Genomic DNA, 25685 nt, shown 5'->3' on the forward strand with positions numbered 1-25685 from the left:
ATAATAAATTATGATTAAATTGGTTACCATGCTTTCCACAATCATGATGGTCAAAGCCACATAAATGACTGCATTATAATCCGCTGACCCTGACCTGCACCTATGAGCTCTCCTTCATATACAGGTTGCGTCTGGAGGTCGGGCTCAGTGCTCCAGAGCTGACTGTGAAAACGGTTTGCTACCTTTGCAAATTCAGGATCTAAATACTCGCAGATTAGGGCCCCAAATTCATTGAGAACCACTGCACATATTTGTGCTACATCACTGTCTTAAATCTGGCCCTGAATGAATGTGTTGAGAGCTGAATCATCTCCATGACAACTGAGCAAACTACATCTGCTGATCAAGGCTGCAAGATGTGGCCGATAGAGAACTAGAATTATATTATATTATATTATACTTACTCTGACTGGTGCAGCTCACTTTCAAATGAGTTTTAAAATAGTGATCAGTTTGGCAGAGAACACATGAGAAATTAATGAGAAATACAGTAAATAGATAGCTGTATATACAACATTCATACACAACAAGAGATTTTGGGGTGAAATGTAATCATGCACAGTTGCTAGTTTTTGATTCATTGGCAAACTAATGACTCATTTTAGCACAAAATGCAAAGCATCGGCCCGTGGAGACCTGTCTTATGAAGCAGGATCCCTGAGTTAGCTTTAACTATTTTTACTGAGGTTTACACAGTAAAGCAGTAGTACATCCATCCATCCATCCATCCATCCATGTTGTTCCGCTTATCTGTTGCCGGGTTGTGGGGCAGCAGGCTTAGCGGGGAATTCCAGACATCCTTCTTCCCAGCAACTTTTTCCAGCTCTTCCTGAGGGACCCCGAGGCATTCCCGGTCCAGACTAGAAATATAATCTCTCCAGCGTGTTCTGGGTCTACCCGGGGCCTTTTACCATTTGGAGGTGCCTGGAGAACCTCCAAAGGGAGGCGTTCAGGACGCATCCTAATCAGATGCCACCTCAGCTGGCCCCTTTCAACGGGAAGGAGCAGCGGCTCTACTCAGAGCTCCCTCCGGATGTCTGAGCTCCTCACCTTTCTCTAAGGCTGAGCCCAGCCACCCTACGAAGGAAACTCATTTCGGCCGCTTGTATCCGCGTTCTCATTCTTTTGGTCACTACCCAAAGCTCATGACCATAGCTGAGGGTTGGACTGGTAAATCGAGAGCTTTGCCTTCCGGCTCAGCTCCCTCTTCACCACAACGGTCCGGTACGGCGCCCGCATAATCGCAGACGCCGCATCGAAAATGCCAGTCCATCTCCCGTTCCATTTTACCCTCACTCGTGAACAAGACCCCGAGATACTTAAACTCCTTCGCAATCCACCATTTTCCGGCAGAGAACCACGGCCACAGACTTGAAGGTACTGACTCTCATCACTGACGGCTTCACGCTCGGCTGCAAACCGAGTGTGTAGTACAGCTAACTATTAATCCTTCTTAGAGTAACAGGCATTGGATGAATGTCATATGAGGAACTGCTTTGAAGGGACAAGTTTTAAGCACTTTTGATTTTGATTGATCTGTGCTTGGACCCAGCGGATGAGAGAAAAAGGGCCTAACTTGAGTAACTGACAACTGGCGCGACGGCAGAAACTAGGGAAAACCCCCCCCCCCCCCCTCCCTCCCGCCAAAAAATACCCTGATTTATCCTTTGAATTGGGAGCCGTTCATCTCGATGCCCAGGCGACTGCGAGCATCCAAGTCAGTCAGTCGCTCAGAGTCTGAAAACTCATCTGTCTGCCTCTGTACACTACATTGCCTTTGAACGCTATGAAATGTCTGTGTCTGGCAATACATTTTCATTGTATGAGTGAAACTTAAATGGTCCATCCAGGTTTTTCAGTTGCACAAAAAAATACCATCAATTTCACTAATGTACCTCACAAGGGCAAGACGACATTGTACTAAGAGCAACTATAAAGTGAAATTACGCGAGCAGAATATCACCTCCTGGACCCTTTCAGCTTCAAGGTCTGATGTGACCCTGGGCGGCAGAAGAGGGACTGTTGAGCCGCCGATGTTAAGAATAAAGAAAAATCAAAGCTGAGCAGACACGACTTTTGCTAAGAGACTCAAGTACCATCTAATAACGGGTTGAGATGTACTGCAGAGTTACCATGTGCTAGGTCGAGAAGACTCGTGTTTCATGGTCCAGCTATTTCCCTGTCCCCTTTCCTTCCTCTATCCCTCTCTCTGCCTCGCTATCTCCGCCTGCCTCTCCCTAAATCTGTTCTGCTCCGGCGCACTCTCTTCTTTAATCCTATCTGATGAGGACCCCAGTTGTCCCCTTCTCACTACCGCATGGAGAAATGTATGCTAATGTGGCCCGACTGCAAAAATGGAAATTAGGCTCCTCGCGACTCCTGCAGCAGCCAGAGACAATGCAGCCCGTAAGAAAAAAAAAAAGAGAGGTGGCATTGTTCCACAACAAACCCCCAAACAGGGAGATAAGAACTTGTCAAATTTGATCAGCGATGAATTATGCATCGCTGGCCACTGAGTTTAAGCGTCGTGCTTTTTGATGAATTCCCTTTATCTCTTCATCTGTTTTAGCAATCACACACTGCTGTCGGGAACTTATGTACGTTTATATATGCACGCTTGCATACGCAGTGTGTGCTAACTCTAGTGTTTACTTCTGCGTATGTGTGTACAGTAAGTGTGTGTAGATAAGATATATAGCCTCCAACAGTGATAAAGACACACAGAGACAACAACTTATTTTTGCATTTCTGATCTTCGGCGTATTGTAAATTCAGATCCAGGGACGAACAAAGGCGGCTTGTAAACAGCTCTTCCAGGGAAACCTCAGATGTAAGCAGATAGAAGCCCTTATCATTGATACCTCTCCATCTGGGCGAGTGGTTGGGGAAAGAGCCCGCTAACAGGATTACGTCTAGCGTGTTCACCTTTACCGAGCAGACAGAGGGGCACGATCGATATGTGACTAATGTGATCAGGGAGGGCTATCACCCTTCGTCTTTCTGCTTTCAATGAAACCCCATTTACCATGTGACTGTGGAGCTTTTCCCTCCTCTCCAAAAACCCTACAGTGAGCTAACTCCGAAAGCACAATATGGTCCTGAAATGGGATATGTCTGATATCATCTGATGTCTCTCAATTTGAAAATTTGAATCCATCGTGGAGCAGATAGGCGAATCAGCCGCATTGCTAACAGATCAAGGTTCTTGTCAGTAACAATTGAGCGCGCCATCCCGGTGCATTTTCATTTACCCACAGCCCAGGACTGCAGGTAGCATGAGCCGAGCATATCTCATTAAAATAGAGGAGAATGGCTCTGCCCGTGTCTATTGTGCTCAGTAATTCCTCGGTGATGTATTCCTCCCCCCGTCTTGCTAATGTAACAGCGTTTCAGATCCCGAACCCCCCTTTTTTTTGCCTCTCCATTTTCTCCTTCTCTGGGAAAGAGAGTCTGATTTCCCCCAAGTTAATGAAATTGTCACAGCACCTTATGAAATCGCCACCGTGTAAGCAATAACATCTGGCAAATAGATGGCGCATATAATGTCCGCTGAGCCTCACTACACACAACCCTGTTAATGAGCGGAGAGACAGACCGACAGACAGACAGACGGGAGCAGACTGATGACAGACAGACAGACAGGAGGATGTCGATGTGTGAACAAAAAGATGGGAAACAATGAAAAGAGGTGAAAAGGTTCGAAAGACCTTTTTGACTTTTGACATTATGCTGTGATTAATTGAAAATTGAAAAAAGACAACCTTCAATCTCAGAACAACTGGGTAAAGATTTAATTAAAAATTCAATCTTGTGCTGTAGTGTGGCCCCTTTTACACAAAAAAAAGTTCAGCTCTTTGGGAACTGAGGGCCATCAAGGCTTTGCGATGAATGATGAAGACTTGGAACAATCGCCTCTTTCACCCTTGGTTTTATTTGTGTGTTTAGCTGCGTGTGACAAACGATAAGAAAAGAAAAGATAGAGATACACAGCATGTCTTTATACGATTTGTGTTTTAGCCACATCAGTCGGTCCACCACTTTTGTCCAGACTGAAATATCTTTAACAACTATTGGATGGAGTCCAATTTTGTACAATTATTCATGTCTTCCTCAAGAAGAATTTTAATAACTAGTGATTCCCCGGCTTTTTATCGGGCAATCATTAGGTCAAACACTTAATTCATCTGGTGGGTAAATCCACGGTCTGAGAAGTGAAGCCAATGCTTAAGTGCCTTAAACTTGCATTCTTTCTAACAGCCAGCAGGGGGCGACTCCTCTGTTTGCAAAAATAAATCTTAATGTATAGAAGTTTATGAGAAAATGATCCTACTTCTCACTTGATTTATTACCTCAGTAAACATTATAAACATGAGTTTATGGTCTCAATCGCTAGTTTCAAGTCTTCTTCAATACAGCATGATGTTCATTTAGTAAATTATGATCCCTTTTAGAGTCAAATAGACCATAAAGCAGGGAATGCTTTAGGGCGTGGCTACCTTGTGATTGACATGTCGCTACAACAGTGTTGTCCAGTCTGGGAGTTGTCCTGCAGAACCAATGCCACTCCCATCAGCCTCAGCTTTACTTTGTATTTAGTGCTTTTTAGAAAATATTACCATGCTATCATGCTGAACTAAGATGATGAAAAGCACCATTGTGTCTAAATACAGCCTCACAGAGTCCCTGGCATGGCTGTGGACTCTGAGGGACAGGTTTACAAAATTCTGCCCCTGAAAAGGCGTAAACATAACGCAGGTAGGATTTATACAGGAAAGGTCGTTGTGATGACATTTTTATTATTAGAAACAAAAAATGAAGCAATTTGACTATTAATGAAAAAACAATATTACTGCAACGCAAAGAAAGTAGATGGGGAATTGGGATTTGTGTTCATCAAAGATGAATTTGAACTGTAAAGTCACTACAGATGCAACTGCTCTTTTCTCAGTAGATCTGGCCCTCAGTATTGTTTAATCCCGTATGCATGCAGACACGCTACTTGAATGATAATTCTGCAAATATCTGATGTGTGTAATGTGTATATAGTGTGAGACTAGTATGTGTGTATGTACTGCGTGTGTGGCACAAAGGAGGTCAGCACATTGTTAGAGGCTCCAAATAAATAGTTTATTTCTCTTTTCTCTTTTCATGGCAACGTTTCGATCTGTGAGATCTACCTCAGGCATACTTGGTCCCTCTTCTGTATACTACTGTGTGCACATGTGTTCTAGTATTTATGTTGTGAATCTGCCAATCTGCTTTTAAAGTTAGGACTTTAGGGGTTATATGGATCTGGGTGGTACTACACAACTGATATGACTTATTAATGTCATTGTTAGACTATGAAAGTCTTGATTCGTGAAGATCAACAGATCATTGGTTTTATGCCCTGGCAACCGTCATTTACACTTTCAAATTCTTCTTTCAAAGAGAACTGAACTCCCTTTTTATTTAGAAAGTGTTTCAAAAACAAGACTACAACAGTCTCCAATGTAAAACGCTGCATCTTTTCAATATCAGTATCTGTGTCCCACCTCAGTACATAATCATTACAAAACAAAACAGAAATCAGAACAGAAATGAGTAGTTTAGGTTTGCTGTTTTATGTTCCACAATGCAAATGATACTTTTGTTAGTGTTTGTAATGTAACGTGTCTGTTCAGAACATGGTGGCTTATGTTAGTAATTGTGATTTTTATGCTGGTTTATAGTTTTAACCCATGAGTGAGTTGGCTGTTACATTGTATTTTTCATCAGACGTACGCATGTAGGCGGGGCGGAGTAAAATAAAATAATCGTCGACCCTGTTTTTATTTTCCTGCTTGTCAATTTTTTCGATTTTATGATCGAGATCGGAAGTTCATTTTGATAAATTTCTGATTCATAATTGAAATCTTGACACCCGTAGTTAACGGCATAAATTCACAGGTCAAAGTTTCCCAAAGTGGAAATTGTGAAAGCAAAGCACAACTTTAATTTGCTGAAACAAGTGAATCTACTGATCACGGCAATTCTGTTGAAATGATGTACAAATATTTCCTCATATAGTGACTCAGCTCTTGAGAGTGAGCATGTAATGATGAGGCTTATACTGAAGGTTATGTGACGGGAAATATAATGTAGTTACTGAAAATTCTCATATGCACTGTGTAATGATACATATCTGCCGTGTGTGTGCGTGTGTTCCCAGTTACTGCATCATGCTGAGCAGAACGGAGAGCGCCCAGCTCCTCAGCATCCCTGGCAGGCCTCTGACAGTTCGTGCTGGCTGCCCTCCCAACCGGCCCTTCCAACGGGACGCCAGCTGGCCCGCTGCTGCCGCCGCCGCCGCCGCTCCACCATCATCACCGGGGTGGCTGGCTGAGTGAAGACAGGGCGTATGAAGGAGAGCGAGAGAAGACGGGAGCTGCCAGCTCGCACCATCCTCACCCGCTCACTGAGATGTTAAATCTGTTGTCGGCCTCGCCGTCTCTCGGCGGCGGCAGCGGCGGCTTGCAGATTTGTATGCAGACGGTGAGTGTAATTCATTGCAGACTGCCTCCTTTTTGCCCATCCTCTCATCCGGGGGCGCATCCCCGAGCATCTCCAGCGCCACACTGTTTCGAGAATCATTTACGATAACAACAGAATAATCAGCGGAAACCTTGTAGGAGTAAAAAAACATTCAGGTGTCAATGCGGTCAGCTTCCTGTAGCGAGAGTAATGCCGCTTGTGCGCTTTAATGAAGCCCGGTCTGAGCGGGCTTTAATCAGCCGGAGAGGAGGAGGGAGTAACTGATGCGATTATCTATTTATTAAGCAGCCCTCCTTGCGTTTTCCCATGTTCTTTGACACCTGTGTGTCCCATTAGAAGTGTTCGGTCAGCAGTGCTGAGGGCAGCACATTGAACCGGCATCACACCATAATTAGACCCCCCTTCCACATATCACAGTTCTGCTTGGCTGTGCTCTCCTGAGACGTACTATCATGTCAAACACACATACCCCGGACACCCAACCCCTCTGACACACACACACCAGAGAAAACTACAAACGAGCTTCTATGTCTGTGCATGAACACATACAGTAGATCTGTGAAGAAAGATGGGAGCGATTACATGCGACACACATTCACCACAAAGGCCATGACGCTGCTATTTGTAATTCACTTTCATGGCCTCTGCTCAGCTATTTCTGTCTCGTTATAGGTGGAGTAAAGGTACACGCCGTTCCTATTAGCAACCCTCCCTGTTAAAAGAGATAAAAGAATCAAAGTAATCAGTTTTTGAATAGTCACACTTGATTATGGAACAGCCTGTCAAACTGCCAAATCCTATACTGTAACAACTTCTGCATTTGTATCCTCTGTACGCAGCCGCAGGTGTCTGTTCTCATTTTACATCTATTAGCAACATATACGTCTACGTTGTGTTGGACGCCTGCCCAGCAATTAAATGACAGCCCGGAAAAATGTGATGAATGATGATAGGAAGTAAGTACACACTAATAGAGAAAAGACAGATGAGTGAAGTCTTCTATTTCCCCTGATTCGCCGCCCACAATTTTAGTTAAGTACTCACGTTGTGCAGCGCATCTGCATACATGCTAACAGCATGCATGTGATGTGAAAAACAACGCTACCTCAGATGCATCTCAGAAAAAATTAAATCTAATTTCATTACGAGCTCAGCAGGATGATTTGCGGTTTCAGAGCCAACCAAATCTACAGGGAAGTGAGAAATTCATCCACTGCTCACACACATGTCCAATGAGCCTAAATCATCCTGAAAATGATGCCTCAGTTGCTTGGACACAGTAACGAGAGCCGCAGCAGACGCAGAATATGAGGAGTAAAAGTCGAATGAACAGAGTTAGTTGCTGTATTGAATAACATTGAATATGCACCAAAAGCCGATCACATCCCAGGTGTTGCTTTGGGTGAAGATTTAAATTTTCAGACTAAGAGGTGTTGCCGCCGTGATGAGGTTTCAACAACCTTGGTAAACTGGCTCTGTGACGTGCTCTGCCAACATTTCAAATATTCATGATGTTCACTTAAACTGAAGGTTGAGTAAAATAGATCTCGAAAGACCAACAAAACTCTACCAGACATTCAGAAAGTAAGAATATCCAAATAATGATTTGTTACTGATGCGTGAATTGTATCGGGCGTATTTGTTAATATGTTATTACACCTCATCTGTTTGAACCCGAGCTCAAATTGATGTAACGCGACTTTGACCAACAGCATCATTGAGGTGCCGAGCGGCGCGATATTCATGACGACAGTTTGTGCAACGAACAAAGGTTTTTCTTCGACCGTTGACTTCACAGCCAATGTCCACAGACGGCAGAGCTTTTCATGTAACACAAAAAAAAGAGGAATCCGGTCAAATACATATCCATCACCTGCCATGAAGTAAGCAGTAGCTCACTTCTAACATTTCATGACACATTGCAAAGAGATCATTCCCCCAGGCTCTGTCGTCCTCGATTTATTTTGGCTGCTGCTGTCACGCCGTTCCTGCAGCAATGTTTGATGATGGGAAGTCCAGACAAGCTAGGTATGTTAGTGTATATCAGTTCCTATTGATCCCAAATGCAATATCGTTTTGTTCAGATACATATAAGACTAATATAGCAGTTATATCATGGATGTATAAGGAGAACGGATGGAGCTGATGGGGAAAGCTAGCAAAAAGATGACGTTCGGTTTTCAAAATAAGGTGTTAGCAATGGGTACATACAAAATACATAGATGGAATTAAGATTAATTGGATGTATAATCACCTGAAGTAAAAAAAATTACATGTCCCTTTTAAATTAAGAAGAAAATACCATTAAATTGTGAGGGAAATATCTTATTTTTAGGTTAATGGAAAAGATAAATAAATAATTCCTGACATGAACTGATATATTTGACTTCAGGACATATCTGACTACATACAGACACAAAATCAAGCACTTTTACTGTATCAATTTAGAGGTATTCCCAAGTAAAAGTCCCATATTTGTACCTTGAAATAGCTACATTTTTGAACGCTTGTGGTGCTATAAAACCACATTGCTTCATAATTTCCGACAATGACTGATATATTTGGCTTCAGAACATTTTTACTGTATTAATTTAGCAATTTCCAAAAGTAAATGTCCCTAGAAGTATATGAACCAACTTTTTCCCCATGGTGTTAAAAAAGTAAACAAAAATCGCGATAAATTGTTAAATCGAAACGCAATACATATCGAATTGACATCCAAGTACCGTGATAGAATTGAATTAAGAGCTAGATCTATCGTGCCAGCCCTACTACTGTATGTATAATGTAAAAGGGGTCACTGCAGTAATCCCACAGAGAATTATCACCCAATCTGCAGATCCCTTCAGCTGTACTGAGCATTTAAGCATCCTTTAAGCTCCTTGTTTTAGTTTTACAGCTTGCAGCTTTAAGGCTTTGGTTCACTCTCACCGCTCTCATCAGCAACTCCGAACAGCAGACAGTCAAAGTTAGTGTCTAGCTGGTGAACATAGTCGAGCATTTAGGAGCTAAAGAGACAGATATTTTTCTCTGGAGTTGGTGGAGACCAAAACAGAGACAAAAGGAGAGTGAATATTGCACTAAACATTCACCATATCAGCTGTATAATGTGATAATATGTCAATGTGTTCACAGCTTGTTGTGTTGCCCCCCAAGTAACTAAAAAAATCAACTAATGTAGGTTTAATAATTCATAAATATTAGTATTTTTTAACTATTAGCCACCTCTCAGAGCTAGAGCTACCAGGAAAGAATGCCCGATTGGAAGAGTAGCTTTGTGACTCATATGTTCCATAAAAATGATAGATGGGATAATCAGCGTCCCTGGCTTCAAACCTGCCCTGGCCAGCTGGAGTCTGTCATTGTGGCGTATACATGTTCACAATGTGTCTGTGTGGGCTTCCTTCTCTGTGTGCTCAATTCTCCTCCCACAGTTCAAACACATTCAGGTTAGGTGAAGTGGAAACTCTAATATTGCCCTGAAGATGTGAATGTGGTCGTCTTTCTATTTGTGTTAGCGCTGTGGTGACCTGCTGACCTGTCCAGGGTGGACGCTGCCTTTTGTCAAATGCATACCCCCCCCCCTACCCCTCCCACGTCCCTGAACAGGGACAGGAGACGGAGGGGTGGATGGAAAGATAAACATTTGTGGGTAATGACAATGTAGGGAATACAAGTACCGTACATAATGGATAAAAGCATAAGAGCATTATTTGAGTTTCAAAGGTTATTGTGAAGCACCATTTTCAAAGATAAGACATGTTATCACCGTGCTTCTTTTCCATTTACACAAACATAATGTCAAAAGACAGGAAGAACACACTTTAAAAAAAATTATAAATATATAAATAAAGACTTACATAAAGGAAAATAATAATAATAATAATAATAATATATTTTATAACACAGTGCAAGGATTTGTTTATAAGCATACAGAAAAAAATTATCCGTTGGTTTATATTTGTATTGATGCTGCATATTATTGATGTATTTTTTTATTTTTAAAAGACAAATGGTTGGAATCAGTGTAACCAGCTTCTCTAAAGGTTTAAGAATTCTGCCTCTAAATCCCCAGTGTTTGCTCATATTTCCATAATTATCTTTTGGTGGTGGTGGTACTTTTGATGCCAGAGTGAGAATGCTGCGTGCCAGGCATAAACAGCGATGTGCACTCAGGTTTTTTTTTTTGTTTTAAGCCAATAGCAAAGGAAGACAATTTAAAGGACAAGCGGGTGAGCAGATGGCAGAGCCATTATTATCCTACACCTGAACCACAGTGCAAAATAGAAAAGCCAATGGTTACACGGCGCCTGTTTCAAGCTTTGTTTGACCACTCGATTACTTTTTAAAGTGGGCACATCAGAAGGCAATGTTGGGTGAAAATAAGGGATACAACATGATGTGATGCTGCCGGCGAAACATTGTTTATCGGCCACGGATGATAGAAACGTAAACAGGACTGGGCTCAAGGTAGAAGCTCTTTTTCAGAGGACGGACCGTGTTTATGTTGCACGTCAAGAAAATGAAACACAAATAATTCAACATAGATGTCTTTTTTAAATAAAAATATATGTATACATTATACATTATTTATTGTTCTGAGTCACAAATATCAACGGTACGCTAGTCACTTCTCCCTTTCTCCATGTGCTGACATAGAAAATGTGATTAGAATTCAGCTTCCATAGAAGTGAATATCCAGCCCTGCAAATCAAATCTGCTGGCTTATGAAGGAGAGGCAACAACAAATTTTGAGAGCAATATGCAATATTCATTGTTCATAAATAATTAATTTGTTTGCTCGCAACTCAGCCTAAAGTGATTGTGGCCCTTTTTCATTTGGGTGTATATCTATGACAAACTCGGCCCATGCTGAATGGAGTGGCATTTGTATTTCATTCACACACACCACTTTACCCATACTTCATTGCTTTCTGCCACTGCTCCTCTGGCCCTCTACTGTGTTTTCACAGAAAGAGCTCCGATTCACAATGAGGCTTTCACGCAGAATCAGGCACAGGATCTGCCGCAGATAAAGGAAATAATTACACTGTAATGGTATCTTTCTTACGAAACACCCAATTATCCGCATCTGTTTGTACACTCGGGTACAAACAGTGATTACTTGTGGCCTTTGAGTGGTGGAGGTTGGACTGTGTGTGTAATTCAGCGCTGATCCGAGGCTATGCCGTGGTACAAATACTTGAAGTTTACTTTCCAATGAGGATTTCCTTTCCTGCCACTCTTTACCCCGCAATTTTAAGTGGAGTTAGTAATGTAATTTACTGTCTGTCGAGTGCAATGTACAATGTAATGAATGTACCCAGAATGAGATCTGTTCTGAAGATTTATTTTCCCGCCCCGGAGCAGCCAAGGACACGAAAGGGCTAACATGGGCTTCACTTTACCTTCTTTACAGAGAGATAATTACAATCTCAGACACTGAGCCAAGTAGCGCCGCATACTAAACTGGGAATCACATTTTCTATGCAGTTTAAATTGGGAACCTGATTGTACTTGCTTGGATCATGGTATTTGTGATTAGCACAGCACTGGAAAAAATACACGGCAGTGCGTTACGACCGCCGTGAGGAAAATAAATCTGCTCAGTTTCTCATTATGAGGAAAGGTTTTCCCTTTTCAAGGTATTTTTCTCATTATAAAAATATACTTTGATGATATTATAAAATACTGTATGTGTATCTTAACATTGTTCTTGAAACTGGATGTAAATACAATGAAAGCCACGTGTTTATTATAATAACTATACTTATATTATTACATATCATTACGTGTATGCAATGTATTACATTACATCACATACATGTAATGTGTTGCAACACAACTTAGCATCATTTTATCTGCTGATGAGATGCGGCTGAAAGCGCTATAAACAAAATCTGTTTCACCTGAGAATATTTTTTATTGCGTATAAATAGTTGTTATAAATATTTTATAACACAGTGTGAGGATTTGTTCATAAGCGTATATGCATTATTAAATATGAACACAGCGATGTTATGCTGTGTTATCAATCATTGACTAATGTCCTTATATCTGACACAACTACATTACTGTCTTTTATAAACATTGATTTATTCATTATAAATGATAAATAGGAGGGTTTAGATAGTTTTACCAAAATATATTGTCATAATGAGAAATTAATGTATTATTGTTATCAAGAACTGAGCAGATTGACAACAATGTGCAGCGTGTTTTGTCGCACATCCTCTACAATTTCATCCACAGATCGTCTTTATTTGACGTATTGCATCCTAACCTTCTACGAAGAGACTTCTCTCTGTTGTCTGTGTCTGATGTCAAGTATATAGGGGCCGTTTAATTGGTGAAGTAGGTGCATACAGCTTAATTAGCATGTCGTGTTAACTCTGTGCTGTGTCGCCAAAACAGCATTGGCAGAATCAATCTGAGTTGGGATGAATCACTTGGGTGTGCAGCTGATCAATAGGCCAGTAGGAAGTCCCCTGGTGTTAAAGTGGACAGCTAAATTAGGGGAGACATAAAAGGTTTTCTTAATCACTGTATAGACAGATGAATACATTGATTTGTGGAGATTAGTCAGATTGTGGTTTTGAAGGGTGTCATAAAAAGTTTCCCCTTGTGAGGAAAGCTAATGAAAATTGTGAATCTTTTTTGATTTACACATAGATGGATTACTGAATGGGCCTACTGGGCACAGGCCCAGGGGCCCAACAGGTTAGGGGGCCCCTGGCCAGAGCCTCTGTTTGAAGTTACTGCTCAAAATTCTTGGTGGGAAATCACGAACAGACAAAAAATGACTCCACAGAGATGCAAAATGACCAAAAAGAGACGCAAACGATTACAAAGAGATGCAGAATTACCAAAAAAGAGATGCAAAACTAACTATAAAGAGATACAAAACAACCAAAAACAGATGCAAAACAACTACAAAGAGATGCAAAATGATCAAAAACAGATGCAAAATGACTGCTTAGATAACGACCAAAACGAGATGCCATAACCACTACAGAGATGCCAAAACAACTACAAAAAGACACAAAATGACTACAAAGGGATGCAAAACAATCAAAACAAGATGTAAAACAACTACAAAGAGATGCCAAAATGACCAAAAAGAGATGCAAAATGACTACAAAGAGATGCAAAACGACTACAAAGAGTCACAAAACGACTACAAAGAGATGCCAAATGACCAAAAAGGGATGCAAAACATCTAAAAGAGATGCAAAAAGACACACAAAACAATTACAGAGATGCAAAACGACCAAAAAGAGACTCAAAACGAATAAAAAGAGACTCAAAACGACCTAAAAGAGACTTGAGCTTTACACTTTTCACACAGTGGTGGCAAGGTTTACAAAGCTTCAAATATGCAGGTTACTCCAGACCCCTTAGATAAATTCAGTGACGATTCAACCTCTGTGGAGACCGGCCCTGATCTCTCACCAGGGACCATCACAAAGAGCTGTGCTTTCTGGATTCTGACAGCATGTTGGTACCAGCTGCCATGAACCGCTGCACCTCATTGTGAAATCTACCTCTTTTCACCCCAGTTATGTGTGTAAATACTGCCGACAGGCTTCCTGCCGCTGTGAATACTGAGTGTGTCAGAGTGCTGCTACCCAGGGAAAACGGGGGTGTCTGAGGGAACATTTGTAGAACAGAAATGCGTCATGCCCGTCAGAAGTGCGTTTTGTCTTTATAGTCGGGCTAAGGCCTGCCTCTCAGCATGAGATCTTACACTAGTCCATGTTAAGAGCGCGCCGAGGATGATGCTTTCCTCAACAGGAAACTAAAAGCACAGAATCTAAACGGAGTCAGCTCTTTTTATGTGGAAGGGCATGCACGAGCATTAAGAACAGATGGGGTCTAGATCCCATTAACATAAAATAAAGTTATGTGTTGCCGTCTTAGAGAATCAACAGAGGAAAGTATGCATTAACTCTTCAGTGCTAGGATTTTTATATTGTACTTAGCCTTTGCATTTTTTTAAACTGCAGCCTGGAAGAGAGTCATGAGTGTTCTTGTTGGATGCATTTTTACCCGCCGCCTCCTTTCCTCCAGCCGGACTCAGATAAGCTACATGAAACGAATCATGACACGGAGAAAGTAAATCGTCTGCCCACTTTTAAATTTTGTACCTTCTAAAATGTTTCTGCCAGCTTGAAGGTGACCAAAACAAGATGCAAAACGACCGAAAAGAGATGCAAAACGACTACAAAGAAATGCAAAACAAGATGCAAAACGACTACACAGAGAAACAGGACGACCAAAAAAGAGATGCAAACGACTACAAAGAGATGCAAAACAACCAAAAAAAGACATCAAACACCTACAAAGACGCGCAAAACGACCAAAAAGAAATCCGAAATGACCAAAAAGAGATGCAAAACGACTACAAAGAGACACAAAACGACTACAAAGAGATGCCAAATGACCAAAAAGGATGCAAAACAACTAAAAAGAGATGCAAAACAACCAAACAAGATGCAAAATGACCATAAAAAGATGAAAAAACGCTTACAAAGAGATGCATAACGGCCACAAAAAGAGACGCAAAATCACTACAAAGAGACACAAAACAACTACAAAGAGATGCCAAATGACCAAAAAGGAATGCAAAACAACTACTAAGAGATGCAAAACCACCAAAAAAAGTCGCAAAACACCTACAAAGAGACGCAAAACCACCAAAAAGAGAACGCACTTAGCCTTTGCATCTTCTTAAACTGCGGCCTGGAAGAGAGTCATGAGTGTTCTTGTTGGATGCATTTTTACCCGCCGCCTCCTTCCCCCCAGCCGGACTCGGATAAGCCACATGCAACGAATCATGACACGGAGAAACCAAATCTGTCCACTTTTAAATTTTGTCCCTTATAAAATGTTTCTGCCAGCTCGGAGGTGACCTATTTTCCAAGTGAAACATTTGCCAACAGAGGCACACAGGGGGGGCGCTTGGTTGTGTCCTGTGAGTGTGTAGACTGTAGCTAATATGCAGTCAGGCATGTGCGATTTTCGAGTGATGGACACAAATGTATATCCCTTACCCCCACGGGTGCTTGTAACCTGGATGTTGTAGCATGCTTAATGATTCTTCAGGTTGTTCGGAGGAAAAGTTAATTTCAGTTTGTTGGAACCATTAAGTCTTTTGAATCTAACTGCTCATGCCTGTGTCGTTTCGATCTCACAGTCCCCTCAGGGTAAACCCAATGACGTCTCTCTTGTTCACCAGATAGAGGTTTAAAGTAATAATTTGCTTCAAATGCCACATTTGAATAGTGACGCTGACAATTTAAATGAAGCAACAGTAACCCGACTTTAAAAAAAAAAAAAAAAAAAAAAAGTGAGCATTGCTTGGCAAGCCTTGAGCTACAGTTGTCAGTGGAACCGTTTCCACAGGTGGCCACTGGCTGTTATATGACTTTCAAGGCAGCGAGATGGAAAAATACATGTTGTTCCATTTGAGATTTGCTCATGTGTGATGCCAACCAGAGCAGAATATTGTCAGAGTACCAAAGCCATAACCCTCTCATGTTCGTTCTCACACGCTCGCACATACACAAACACAGATACACACTCCTCTCCGGCTGACCCCGAACCTTGCGTTTTCACCGTGACATCATCTAGGTCTGCTGTGTTTGAAGAGGAACGCCGAGCCCAGAGAGGCTTCCTCAAATGCCAAATTGTCTCGTTTCCTACCATATCCAACACCTCATGCGGTGTATGACTGAATACATTTAGTCAAATGTCATACAGCTCCAACTACAATAAGGTATATTATATTTATAACCCCCCCTAATGATGCTGCATGGAGACACTGCACCCACAATGGGCTTCGTAATTACATTCCCTCCAATGTCAGTGCACTGTAGTAGCATTAGACATCTTGGTTTAAAAAGGTTGCATTATATCCCTCTAGGGAAGGAGAAGACAGAGAGAGAGGGGGGGTGTGTTGGGGGGGGGGTTGAAGCTGAGAGCAGATTATTTATCCACAATAGACAGATGGAGAGTTAAAGTCTAAGCTTCCCCTGTGGTCTCCCGCTCCGGTCCATATTGGATGGGTGATGCAAACCTACAGTAATAAACATAATGATTAGCAGCAAGCAGGTGGGGGAAAAGGGACTACACAGGCATCGCCATATGACAAAACACACACATTCAACTGACTTATCTTCATGTCTAAACTGCTTAACTGTTGCAAATTATTTACCTAAGTATTGTTTTTATGCCGCTGCGTGCTGTGACTGCTGTGGTCAGAGGGATTATGTTTCCAGTTTGTCCGTCCGTCCGTCCGGACCATTCTCCTGAACACACACAATATCTCAGGAACACCCGGAGGCAATTTCTTCGAATTTGGTACAACTGTCCACCTGGACTCACTGAATAACTGATTAGATTTTGGTGGTCAAAGGTCAAGGTCACTGTGACCTCAGGTCCATCCTAATCTCGTGAATATGATCTCTCAGGAATGCCTTAAAGCTGCAGTGGGTATAGAATTGGAGAAAATATGATTTAAAAAAAGTATTTTTTTTATAAAACAGTCACTATATCCTGACAGTAGTGTCCTCCGGTGTCCTCCGGTGTCCTCCGGTGTCCTCCGGTGCTCCTAGATTTCACAGACCGGAGGAAAACAACCAATCAGAGCCGAGCTGGAGCCTTGCCGTCTCTGAGCAGCTGTCAATCAAACGGTCAAACTAGGCAGCGTTGATCAAATATTAATCCATATTCTGTTACTGTAATGCCTCTTTCTCATCTCAAATGTTTTGAGAAATGAGAAAGTTTCTGACCCGGCAGCCATGTTGAGATCAGTTGAGGAAATACCAAGCACCGCCCACCAGCCGGAGCAAAGTTTCTCATTTTACAGCTAAACAGTACACGACAAGATGTTTCTGAAAACATTTGAGGCGAGAAATAGGCATTACAGTAACAGAATATTGATTCATATTTGATCAGCGCTGTCTAGTTTGACCGTTTGATCGGAGTTCTCGAGTGATTGACAGCTGCCTCCGTTGAATGAACAGCCAATAGGAACTCTCTCTCTCTGAAATGACCTGTGATTGGCCAAAGTCTCCCGTCACGGGCTCGATTTTTTAAAGCCTGAAAACAGAGCCATGAGGAGGTGCAGGAGTCTAGTTTTCTCTCAGAACACTTGAATTACAATATGCTGAAAGGTTATTATGATATTTTTGCCCAATGATGACAAAAATATTCTGCCTACTGCAGGTTTAAGCAAATTTCTTCAAATTTGTGCACAAACTTCCTTTTGGATTCAAGGGTGAACTAATTAGATATTGGTGATCAAAAGTTTAAAGGCCACTGTGACCTCACAAAACACATTTTTGTCCATAACCCAGAAATTCATATGCTAATTATGACAATTTCACACAAATGTCAAACTTGATAAAATAATGAAGTGATGACATTTTGGACAGATAGGGATGTATACTGCAACTTCACTGGTCGGCGGAGTCACACAACCACAAGGCGGAAATTCTAGTTTTAACTTGAAAAATGTCAATGTGAGTTGGAGGAGGTTAATGCCCAATTGTATTGAGCTGACAATTAAAATAAATCATACCACTTCGCTTCAACCAGCAAGTTGTAAAGAAAAGTTAAGCTCAAGTTGACACTGGATATTAAATGATGACTTGATGAATGAAGATCTCTATTTATCTGTCAAAGAAAAGGCCACTTTTCACAAGGAGGGACATATACTGTATACTCAAAGAGAGGCAGAGTGACAAGACAGAGAGCAAGAGATGGTTAAACATCCTGAATTAAAGCGAGGATAAAAAATTAAAGAGCTCTCCGCTCCACACACCATTTGAGATAAAACAAAAGACAGTTATTGGCAGAAAATAAGATCTGAAACAGTTTTTCAAATTACAGTTGCTATCTTCGCTGCTCCACCACTCCGGCGTTCCAAGGGCACCGTACTAATGACAGCATAAAAAAGGATGGACAAGATTAATCATTTAAAATCCAAAATTAAATTTATAGTAGCCTATATCAAATATTAACTCCACTAAATTCATTTTACTCCTCCGCTCCACTGTGAGGTCCTCGTCTAAGAACCAGATATTGGCAGCTCAGCTGAATTACAATGATAAAAGTCTCATGAGGCGATTAAATAATCATTATGTGATATTTATTTCTATTTGACACAGTGGGCATGTGCAATCCAAACTATAGCCTGGTCACAAACTGGGTATCACCCCCAATAACTGCATGATTATTGATTCATTTAATGGAGTCCTGTAGAGGGCGCCAAACCACCCACTGGGGCTCCAGCAGTCACTTCCCCAGCTGATCCCCTGCTGCCTAGAAAGATGAGGCCCTCACTGTGTTTAGTAGTTAGTTTCTGTTACAACATTAAATACAGTTGTTGTTTTTTAATTGCTTTAGAGAAAAAGAAAAAATCAGATGAAATACTTGTCAAGACAATGTTACAGTTTTGAGGATAAGTTGATCTGATGCTGGACTCTGCCAAGCTTTCTACTATCGACTTGAGTGTCAAAGTACCAGAAAACAATTTGGCTAGCAATCTGGATATATTGTGAAATTGCAAAAGTGTCATGCTTTTCTAATGTATGGTGCATTTACTGAAATAACAATTACTTTTTGCACCAAACTGCAAGGCATTAAAAGACAGGGAAACCTAATTTGCAGATGAATCAAACTGTGGCTCTTGACATTCATCCCCATTTGGCCCAAAAGTATAACATTTGCTGCTGCATTGGGGAAAAATATTACACTAATTAATACCGTTTAATCGAAATTGTGCTGCTAGGAAACAGCTGTAGTCCAACTTTTAGATTCCGCCAGTATTGATATTACAAAACACTACAAACCGACAGGAAATACAATGAAGTGGAACCATTTACAGTATAATGGCTGCGTTCCAAATTGCATCCCTTTTTTCTTGTTACTTTTAGTACATACTGTAGGTGCTCTTACAAAGTATGTACTGTTGCATGCAGTATGCATACAATTGGGACATACTACTCCGTCATAACAATGCACCTTGAACGTCTAGAAGCCACAGAGGCTAACAATTTAGCAAGCCAGCAAATGGGTAACATAGTGCAGGAAATGCAAAGCCATAATGACAGAGGAAAAATAAATGGCAGTTGGGAATATCGACATTTTCCTCAGACATATTATACGAAGAATTACAATATACGACTAAAATTACAATATATTCACTTACTATGTACCGAAAAATTAATTTCCATGGCTTCTGCCATTTCTGACAACGTCAACAAACACGTCACAACTCATGAACTCTGAGCTTTCAGAAACCTTCCACTTCCATGAGGTTGTTAATACCACAAGAGGATGCGTTCATATGGACTCTTCTCATGAATACGTAAAATACAACCCATTTGAAGTCACCAATATATCCGCTGCGCAGAGGATTGTGGGTCAGAATAGCCAGAAAAGCATGCTGGCTTGCATACTGCGAACTGCGACTGGATGTAGTAGGACATCCTGGTATTTTTGTCATACTGTACGGCAGGTAATGGGAGATACTAAGGCTGCATCCGAAATCACATACTATGCACTACATAGTCAGTATGTGTACATTTCGGACGCACTTAGCAGTAATTTACGTCGTCACTTCCTGACAGCCTCCTTGCCGGTTCGAGACGGGTAACCATGGTAACGCGTGCCAACCTCATGTGACCAAGACGGCGGTTTGTGAGAATCAAAGTCTGAATAATTTTCAAAATATAGAGTTAAATTTGATACTTACAGTTAAATTGAAATGTTATTGATGTTACAGAGCTGTCCGTCAACATCTGTTATAAACGCTGTTATCACTACCGCATTGCATTGTGGGATATTTGTGTCGCTTTAGTGTACAGAGTCGCATACTGTAATATTACACCTGAAATAGTATTCAATTTGCTTGCTCTTGGTTCCATACTAAGGTTTCGGTTTTGTTTTAGCGTACTAAATAGCATGTTGGTACGGAATATCGGACGCAACCTAAATCTTTTTCTGGCATACTAAATAGTATGGTAGTATGAGTATTGGAACTCAGAAATTCCATACTAACATGCTATTTAGTACGCTAAAACAGTATGTGGGATATTTTAGTATGTTAGAAACCTTAGTATGAAACCAATAGTACGCAAATTGCATCAGTAGTGACAACACGTTCATAACAGACGTTGGCAGGCAGCTCTGTTACGTCACTAACATTTCGATTTAACTGTAAGTTAAGTAAGATTTCACTTTGCTAGGCGTAATTTATATTCTACATTAATTCCGACTTTGAATCTCACAAAAAACGTCATTTTGATCCCATGAGGTTGGCACACGTTACCATGGTTACATGTCTCTAACCAGCATGGAGGCTCTCAGGAAGTGACGACATAAATTATTGCTCAGTGCGTCCGAAAAGATACATACTACTGTTTTATTCACACAAAAGTGTGTTAAACGATAGTATTGAGTATGTAGTGCATGTGTAGTGCTTCTGACGAAGCCTTTGAAATGGTCCAATGGACTGTGGTGACATACACTGGGGGGGAAAAAGTTCGGAAACTTGTGTTTGGTGGATTATTTCTCTGTTGTTACAATGCTAATTGGCATTGTATTTTACATTGTTGGAAAGCCTGTTTATTTACCTTCACAATGATGATTTGTGGGATGAGCAGCACAGCTGATTATGTGGGTAGCGCCCAAGAAAATTTTGCCAAAATGCTCTACCAATGGTAATTGGTTTAATTGGTATATTTCCAGTCACTAAATATGGCAAAATTGAATATAAGGAAACAGGTTTTTTTTCGTTTTGCAGGAGCCCTCTGGTTCTGCCAGCAGGACCCCTGAGGGCCTACTGGGACCCCATTTGGGAACCACTTACTACCTCTTCAAAAACTTTAAAAGTTATGTATTGCTGAAGTTGCCAAAACATGTAGAGGCCTGTGGCAGCAGCACTGTGTGCACTGTGTACTCTGAACAGACACCTCAGTGTTTTCAAGCCAAAGACATCTGATGTAGCAGATGAATGCTATACACGACAGACAGCACCTCATCCTCTGTCGGATGAGCAGACAGGACTATAGACTATAGAGTGCTTGGTGTTGATTGCAAAAAGGTCTGTCAAAAGCTAGATCTCCTGAATTCCAATGGTCCCATCTCTCTCTCTCCATTTCTCTCTCCTCCATCTCTCTCTCCCTCTCTCTCTCTCCTCCATCTCTCTCTCTCTCCTCCATCTTTCTCCCTCCCTCTCCTCCATCTCTCTCTCTCCCTCTTCTCCATTTCTCTCTCTCTCTCCTCCATCTCCATCTCTCTCTCGCCCTCTTCTCCATCTCTCTCTCTCTCCATCTCTCTCTCTCTCTCCTCCATCTCTCCTCCATCTCTCTCTCTCTCCCACTCCTCCATCTCTCTCTCTCTCCCTCTTCTCCATTTCTCTCTCTCTCTTTCCTCCATCTCCATCTTTCTCCATCCCTCTCCTCCATCTCTCTCTCTCCCTCTTCTCCATTTCTCTCTCTCTCTCCTCCATCTCCATCTCTCTCTCGCCCACTTCTCCATCTCTCTCTCTCTCTCTCTCTCTCTCCTCCATCTCTCCTCCATCTCTCTCTCTCCCTCTTCTCCATTTCTCTCTCTCTCTTCTCCATCTCTCTCTTGCCCTCTTCTCCATCTCTCTCTCTCTCTCTCTCTCCTCCATCTCTCCTCCATCTCTCTCTCTCCCACTCCTCCATTTCTCTCTCCCTCTTCTCCATGTCTCTCTCTCTCTCTCTCTCCTCCATCTCCATCTCTCTTTCTCCCTCTCCTCCATCTCTCTCTCTCCCTCTCCTCCATCTCTCTTTTCTCCATCCCTATCTCTCTCTCTCCTCCATCTCTTTCTCTCTCTCCTCCATCTCCATCTCTCTCTCTCCCTCTCCTCCATCTCTCTTTTCTCCATCCCTATCTCTCTCTCCTCCATCTCTCTCTCTCTCCTCCATCTCCATCTCTCTCTCTCTCCTCCATCTCCATCTCTCTCTCTCCCTCTTCTCCATCCCTATCTCTCTCTCCTCCATCTCTCTCTCTCCCTCGCTCCTCCATCTCTCTCTCTCTCCCTCGCTCCTCCATCTCTCTCTCTCTCCCTCGCTCCTCCATCTCTCTCTCCTCCATCTCTCTCTCTCTCCCTCTCTCCTCCATCTCTCTCTCTCTCTCTCAGCATCCAGCAGCTGCGCCTCTCCTGCCTCTTTCCCTGACGCCGAGCGCAGCCTCCCATACAGATGAGCGCTGGAAAGCCACGCACCTCTTGACGTAGAGCCCACAGACAGACCGACCGGTTTGCGGTTGCCACTCGGTCTCCGTTGCACGTATATTGCGCAACGTGACCGATGCTCAACCAGCTCCTCACCACACCGTCACCGCGTGGATTCATTTCGAAAAAAAAGTGGGTCTCATAACATAACGCACCGAGACGGAACAGCGGAACATTGCTGTATTTGCTTCTAGAGGAGCCATCCATCCATCCATCCATCCACCGGAGGCTGCTGGACCCTCCTCCTCCTCCTCTTGTTGTGTCGTTGCCGCCGGGAGAGATGAGTCGAGCGTCGGGAGGTGCAGTCGTGATGTGACTGTGTGAGCGCACACAGCTTTTGTTCCACTGTATAGTATCGAGCGACAAGGTGAAAACAGTGAGATTTGGAGTGTGTTTTGAGGTGATGACAGCATGCAGCTGCAGCAGTGGAGCGAGCCGTGACCACCGCTGGATGTGAGGAGCTATGTCCGCGGGTACCGAGCCTCCGTCCGCCTCTAGTCGACAGCATCCCTCGGTCTGGTGCCTCTGGGGTCTTCGCTAAAGACGCATCAGTGGAGCACCTTACCTACCTGGATTCAGAGGTTTGCTTGTTTGGTTATATATATAAAGGCCGGGCTCTTTCTGCTGCAGCCTCCTCCGCGTCTCCACCACCACGACATGCGGAACATGAAAACAACCACCACCACCTGAGTCTCCTCCTGCGTCCATAATAATCCTGACACTATATTTAATCGAGGATCGGAGCCCTCTATATGCGCCTCAGCTCCACCGCCCCACAGGACAGGACTTCTTTGCCATTGAGAGATCTGGATATGCAGAGATTAACGTGAGAGAGGATGATGATGGATCTAATTATCTGCGTTTTGGGGCTGCTGGCGCTGCTGCTCGTGGAGGGCGTCCGCTGCCAAGGAGTGTACGGTGAGTGGATGTGTTTTTTTTTTTTTATTTTTTTTTTTTTTTTGCTCAAGCTGAAACACCAAAACGTGATCATGACCTTGTAAAAAAAAAACAGCTCATAAATCCCCACTTTAATACTCACAAGGTCTCCAAAAAATGCATCCATGCATCACCTCCCATAAAGGGTGACCAAACCAGGTCTGAATGTCATGTTTTTGAGTGAGAGGGCTCCAAATGTTCTCATCAAAAACCCTGAGGTTATACTGCAAATCTTGTGGGCTAGCCAATCATGCACAACCCCCCCCCAACCCCCCCCTTTTCTCATCCAATCCATCACTCATGATGGTCTCAGGCTAAATTTAGTAAGGCTACATTCATATATTATGACACTGGAACCTGGTAGAGAAGCCTCTCAAGACTGGTCGTGTCATTTGTTTTAAAATTATCATTCAAAAAGGTCGACTTGGGGGTGCAAATGTGTTTTTTTAATGTCATCATGAGGACTGTAATGTGTTGAGCAGTTGGCATTTTAGTATGCACAGTCATGAATTATTCTCATGTGTGGTGGTGGTTTCTATGTGCCCACCTCTTCTTCCTCCTCATGTCTGTCTGTCTGAATCTCTCTCTCTCTCTCTCCCATTAACAACGAGCACACATTTTCTGTCTCCTATACCCTGTCTGCTTGTGCAACCAGTGGCACAGATGATGTCTCACATGAGTCGTCATCCTCGCAGCAGCAGCAGCAGCACTGCGAGGAAATAATGATTCATGTGCAGTATAACATTGGGGACGCGGAGAGGAAAACCTTGAGGTGCACACAGCCCCCTGACCTGAACGATGGTGACAGCGAAGCAGGAGGGTTGTGCGTTGAAGAATGCGAGGTCAAGTAGAGATGTGGGATGGGAGCCTTTCGGAGGCCGTTGCCAAGCACTAAAAAAGATCTTGCTGTGTGTGTGTGTGCAGAGATGATGTAGCAATGAAAGGTTACTGTGAGCATGACGGGAACAGTCATGGTAATGCAACTGACCAATGATGCGCCAAGATTTTTTTTATCTATTCTCATGCTCCAGAGGGAGGAAGGTGAATAAGATAATAAATCACGGCACAACATCAGGGCAGCTGTTGCATGACTGCTCATATATGTGTACACCACATTTCTCCTTCTAGCACCTGTTGCAGAGATGTGTCTAAAAAATGAGTAGCGTGCACTCACTGATTCTACCTAATCTTCAAACCACTCATTAGGCAGTGTAACATTTTTAACGTGGGTGTTGTTGTTTTGGAGTTTTAGCCAAGTCCTCCAGTTGGGCGTTTAAGCCAGTGGGCATAACCTCTCATCAAACATTGACGTCTCAAGAAATCTTTACCTTTTGCTAGATTCAATATCCGCATCTACTAAACCGGTCTCTTCCAAGAGATACACATATTTTAGGGGCATGACGCCAACCGTCAAAACCGATCACAGGAATGTCAGATCAAAGATGCGGATTCTCGAGCAGGCCGTTCCGTGCTGCGGCGCATGCATGCAGACGAAGATGCAAGCTCATTAGAGGGAATCATATCCCATAATGCTCGATGTGGTGTTGCCATAGAGGAGTGTGTGTGTGTGTGTGTGTGGACTAGAGGGCTTGCAGCAGCAGCAGCAGCAGCAGCAGCAGCAGCAGCAGAGACAGGGAGATGTAGCAGATGGAATTGTTTGAACATTTAACTATCTGTTCTCGTGTGTTTGCACGTACAGTATGTTGTGCAGCCTGAAAATTCTCTTGAGAACAGTCACCTCCTTTTTTCCCCCCATCACTACGGTGTTTTACCTATTCTACAGTCAGTTAGGATTTACATATGTCCTGCTTTCTTGCTGCTGTTGTATAATCTATTGCTACAAAAGGAAAAGGGCTTAAGGCTGGCCCACACTAAAAGATTTTTTCAAATCTTAACAGATGTTGAAAATGTGAGTTACCACACACATAACGACATGTTGTGTTACATTTAACAGTTTTGTTCCTAT

The 25685-nt window shown here is 42.4% G+C and overlaps 1 protein-coding gene across 2 annotated transcripts in view; it reads left to right on the forward strand.

The window, feature by feature from the left end:
• Positions 1–25685, forward strand: part of LOC119476717 (MAM domain-containing glycosylphosphatidylinositol anchor protein 2-like) — a 312808-nt gene that overhangs the window by 81976 nt on the left and 205147 nt on the right. For both annotated transcript variants that reach the window (XM_037750166.1, XM_037750167.1), the window contains exons 2-3: positions 6191–6513; positions 22691–23701. In XM_037750166.1, coding sequence (XP_037606094.1) covers positions 23620–23701 — 82 coding nt within the window. In that variant the 5' untranslated portion in view covers positions 6191–6513; positions 22691–23619. The remainder of the gene's footprint in view (positions 1–6190; positions 6514–22690; positions 23702–25685) is intronic.

This window comes from Sebastes umbrosus, chromosome 18 (genome assembly GCF_015220745.1).
Source record: "Sebastes umbrosus isolate fSebUmb1 chromosome 18, fSebUmb1.pri, whole genome shotgun sequence".
Classification (NCBI taxonomy): Eukaryota; Metazoa; Chordata; class Actinopteri; order Perciformes; family Sebastidae; genus Sebastes; species Sebastes umbrosus.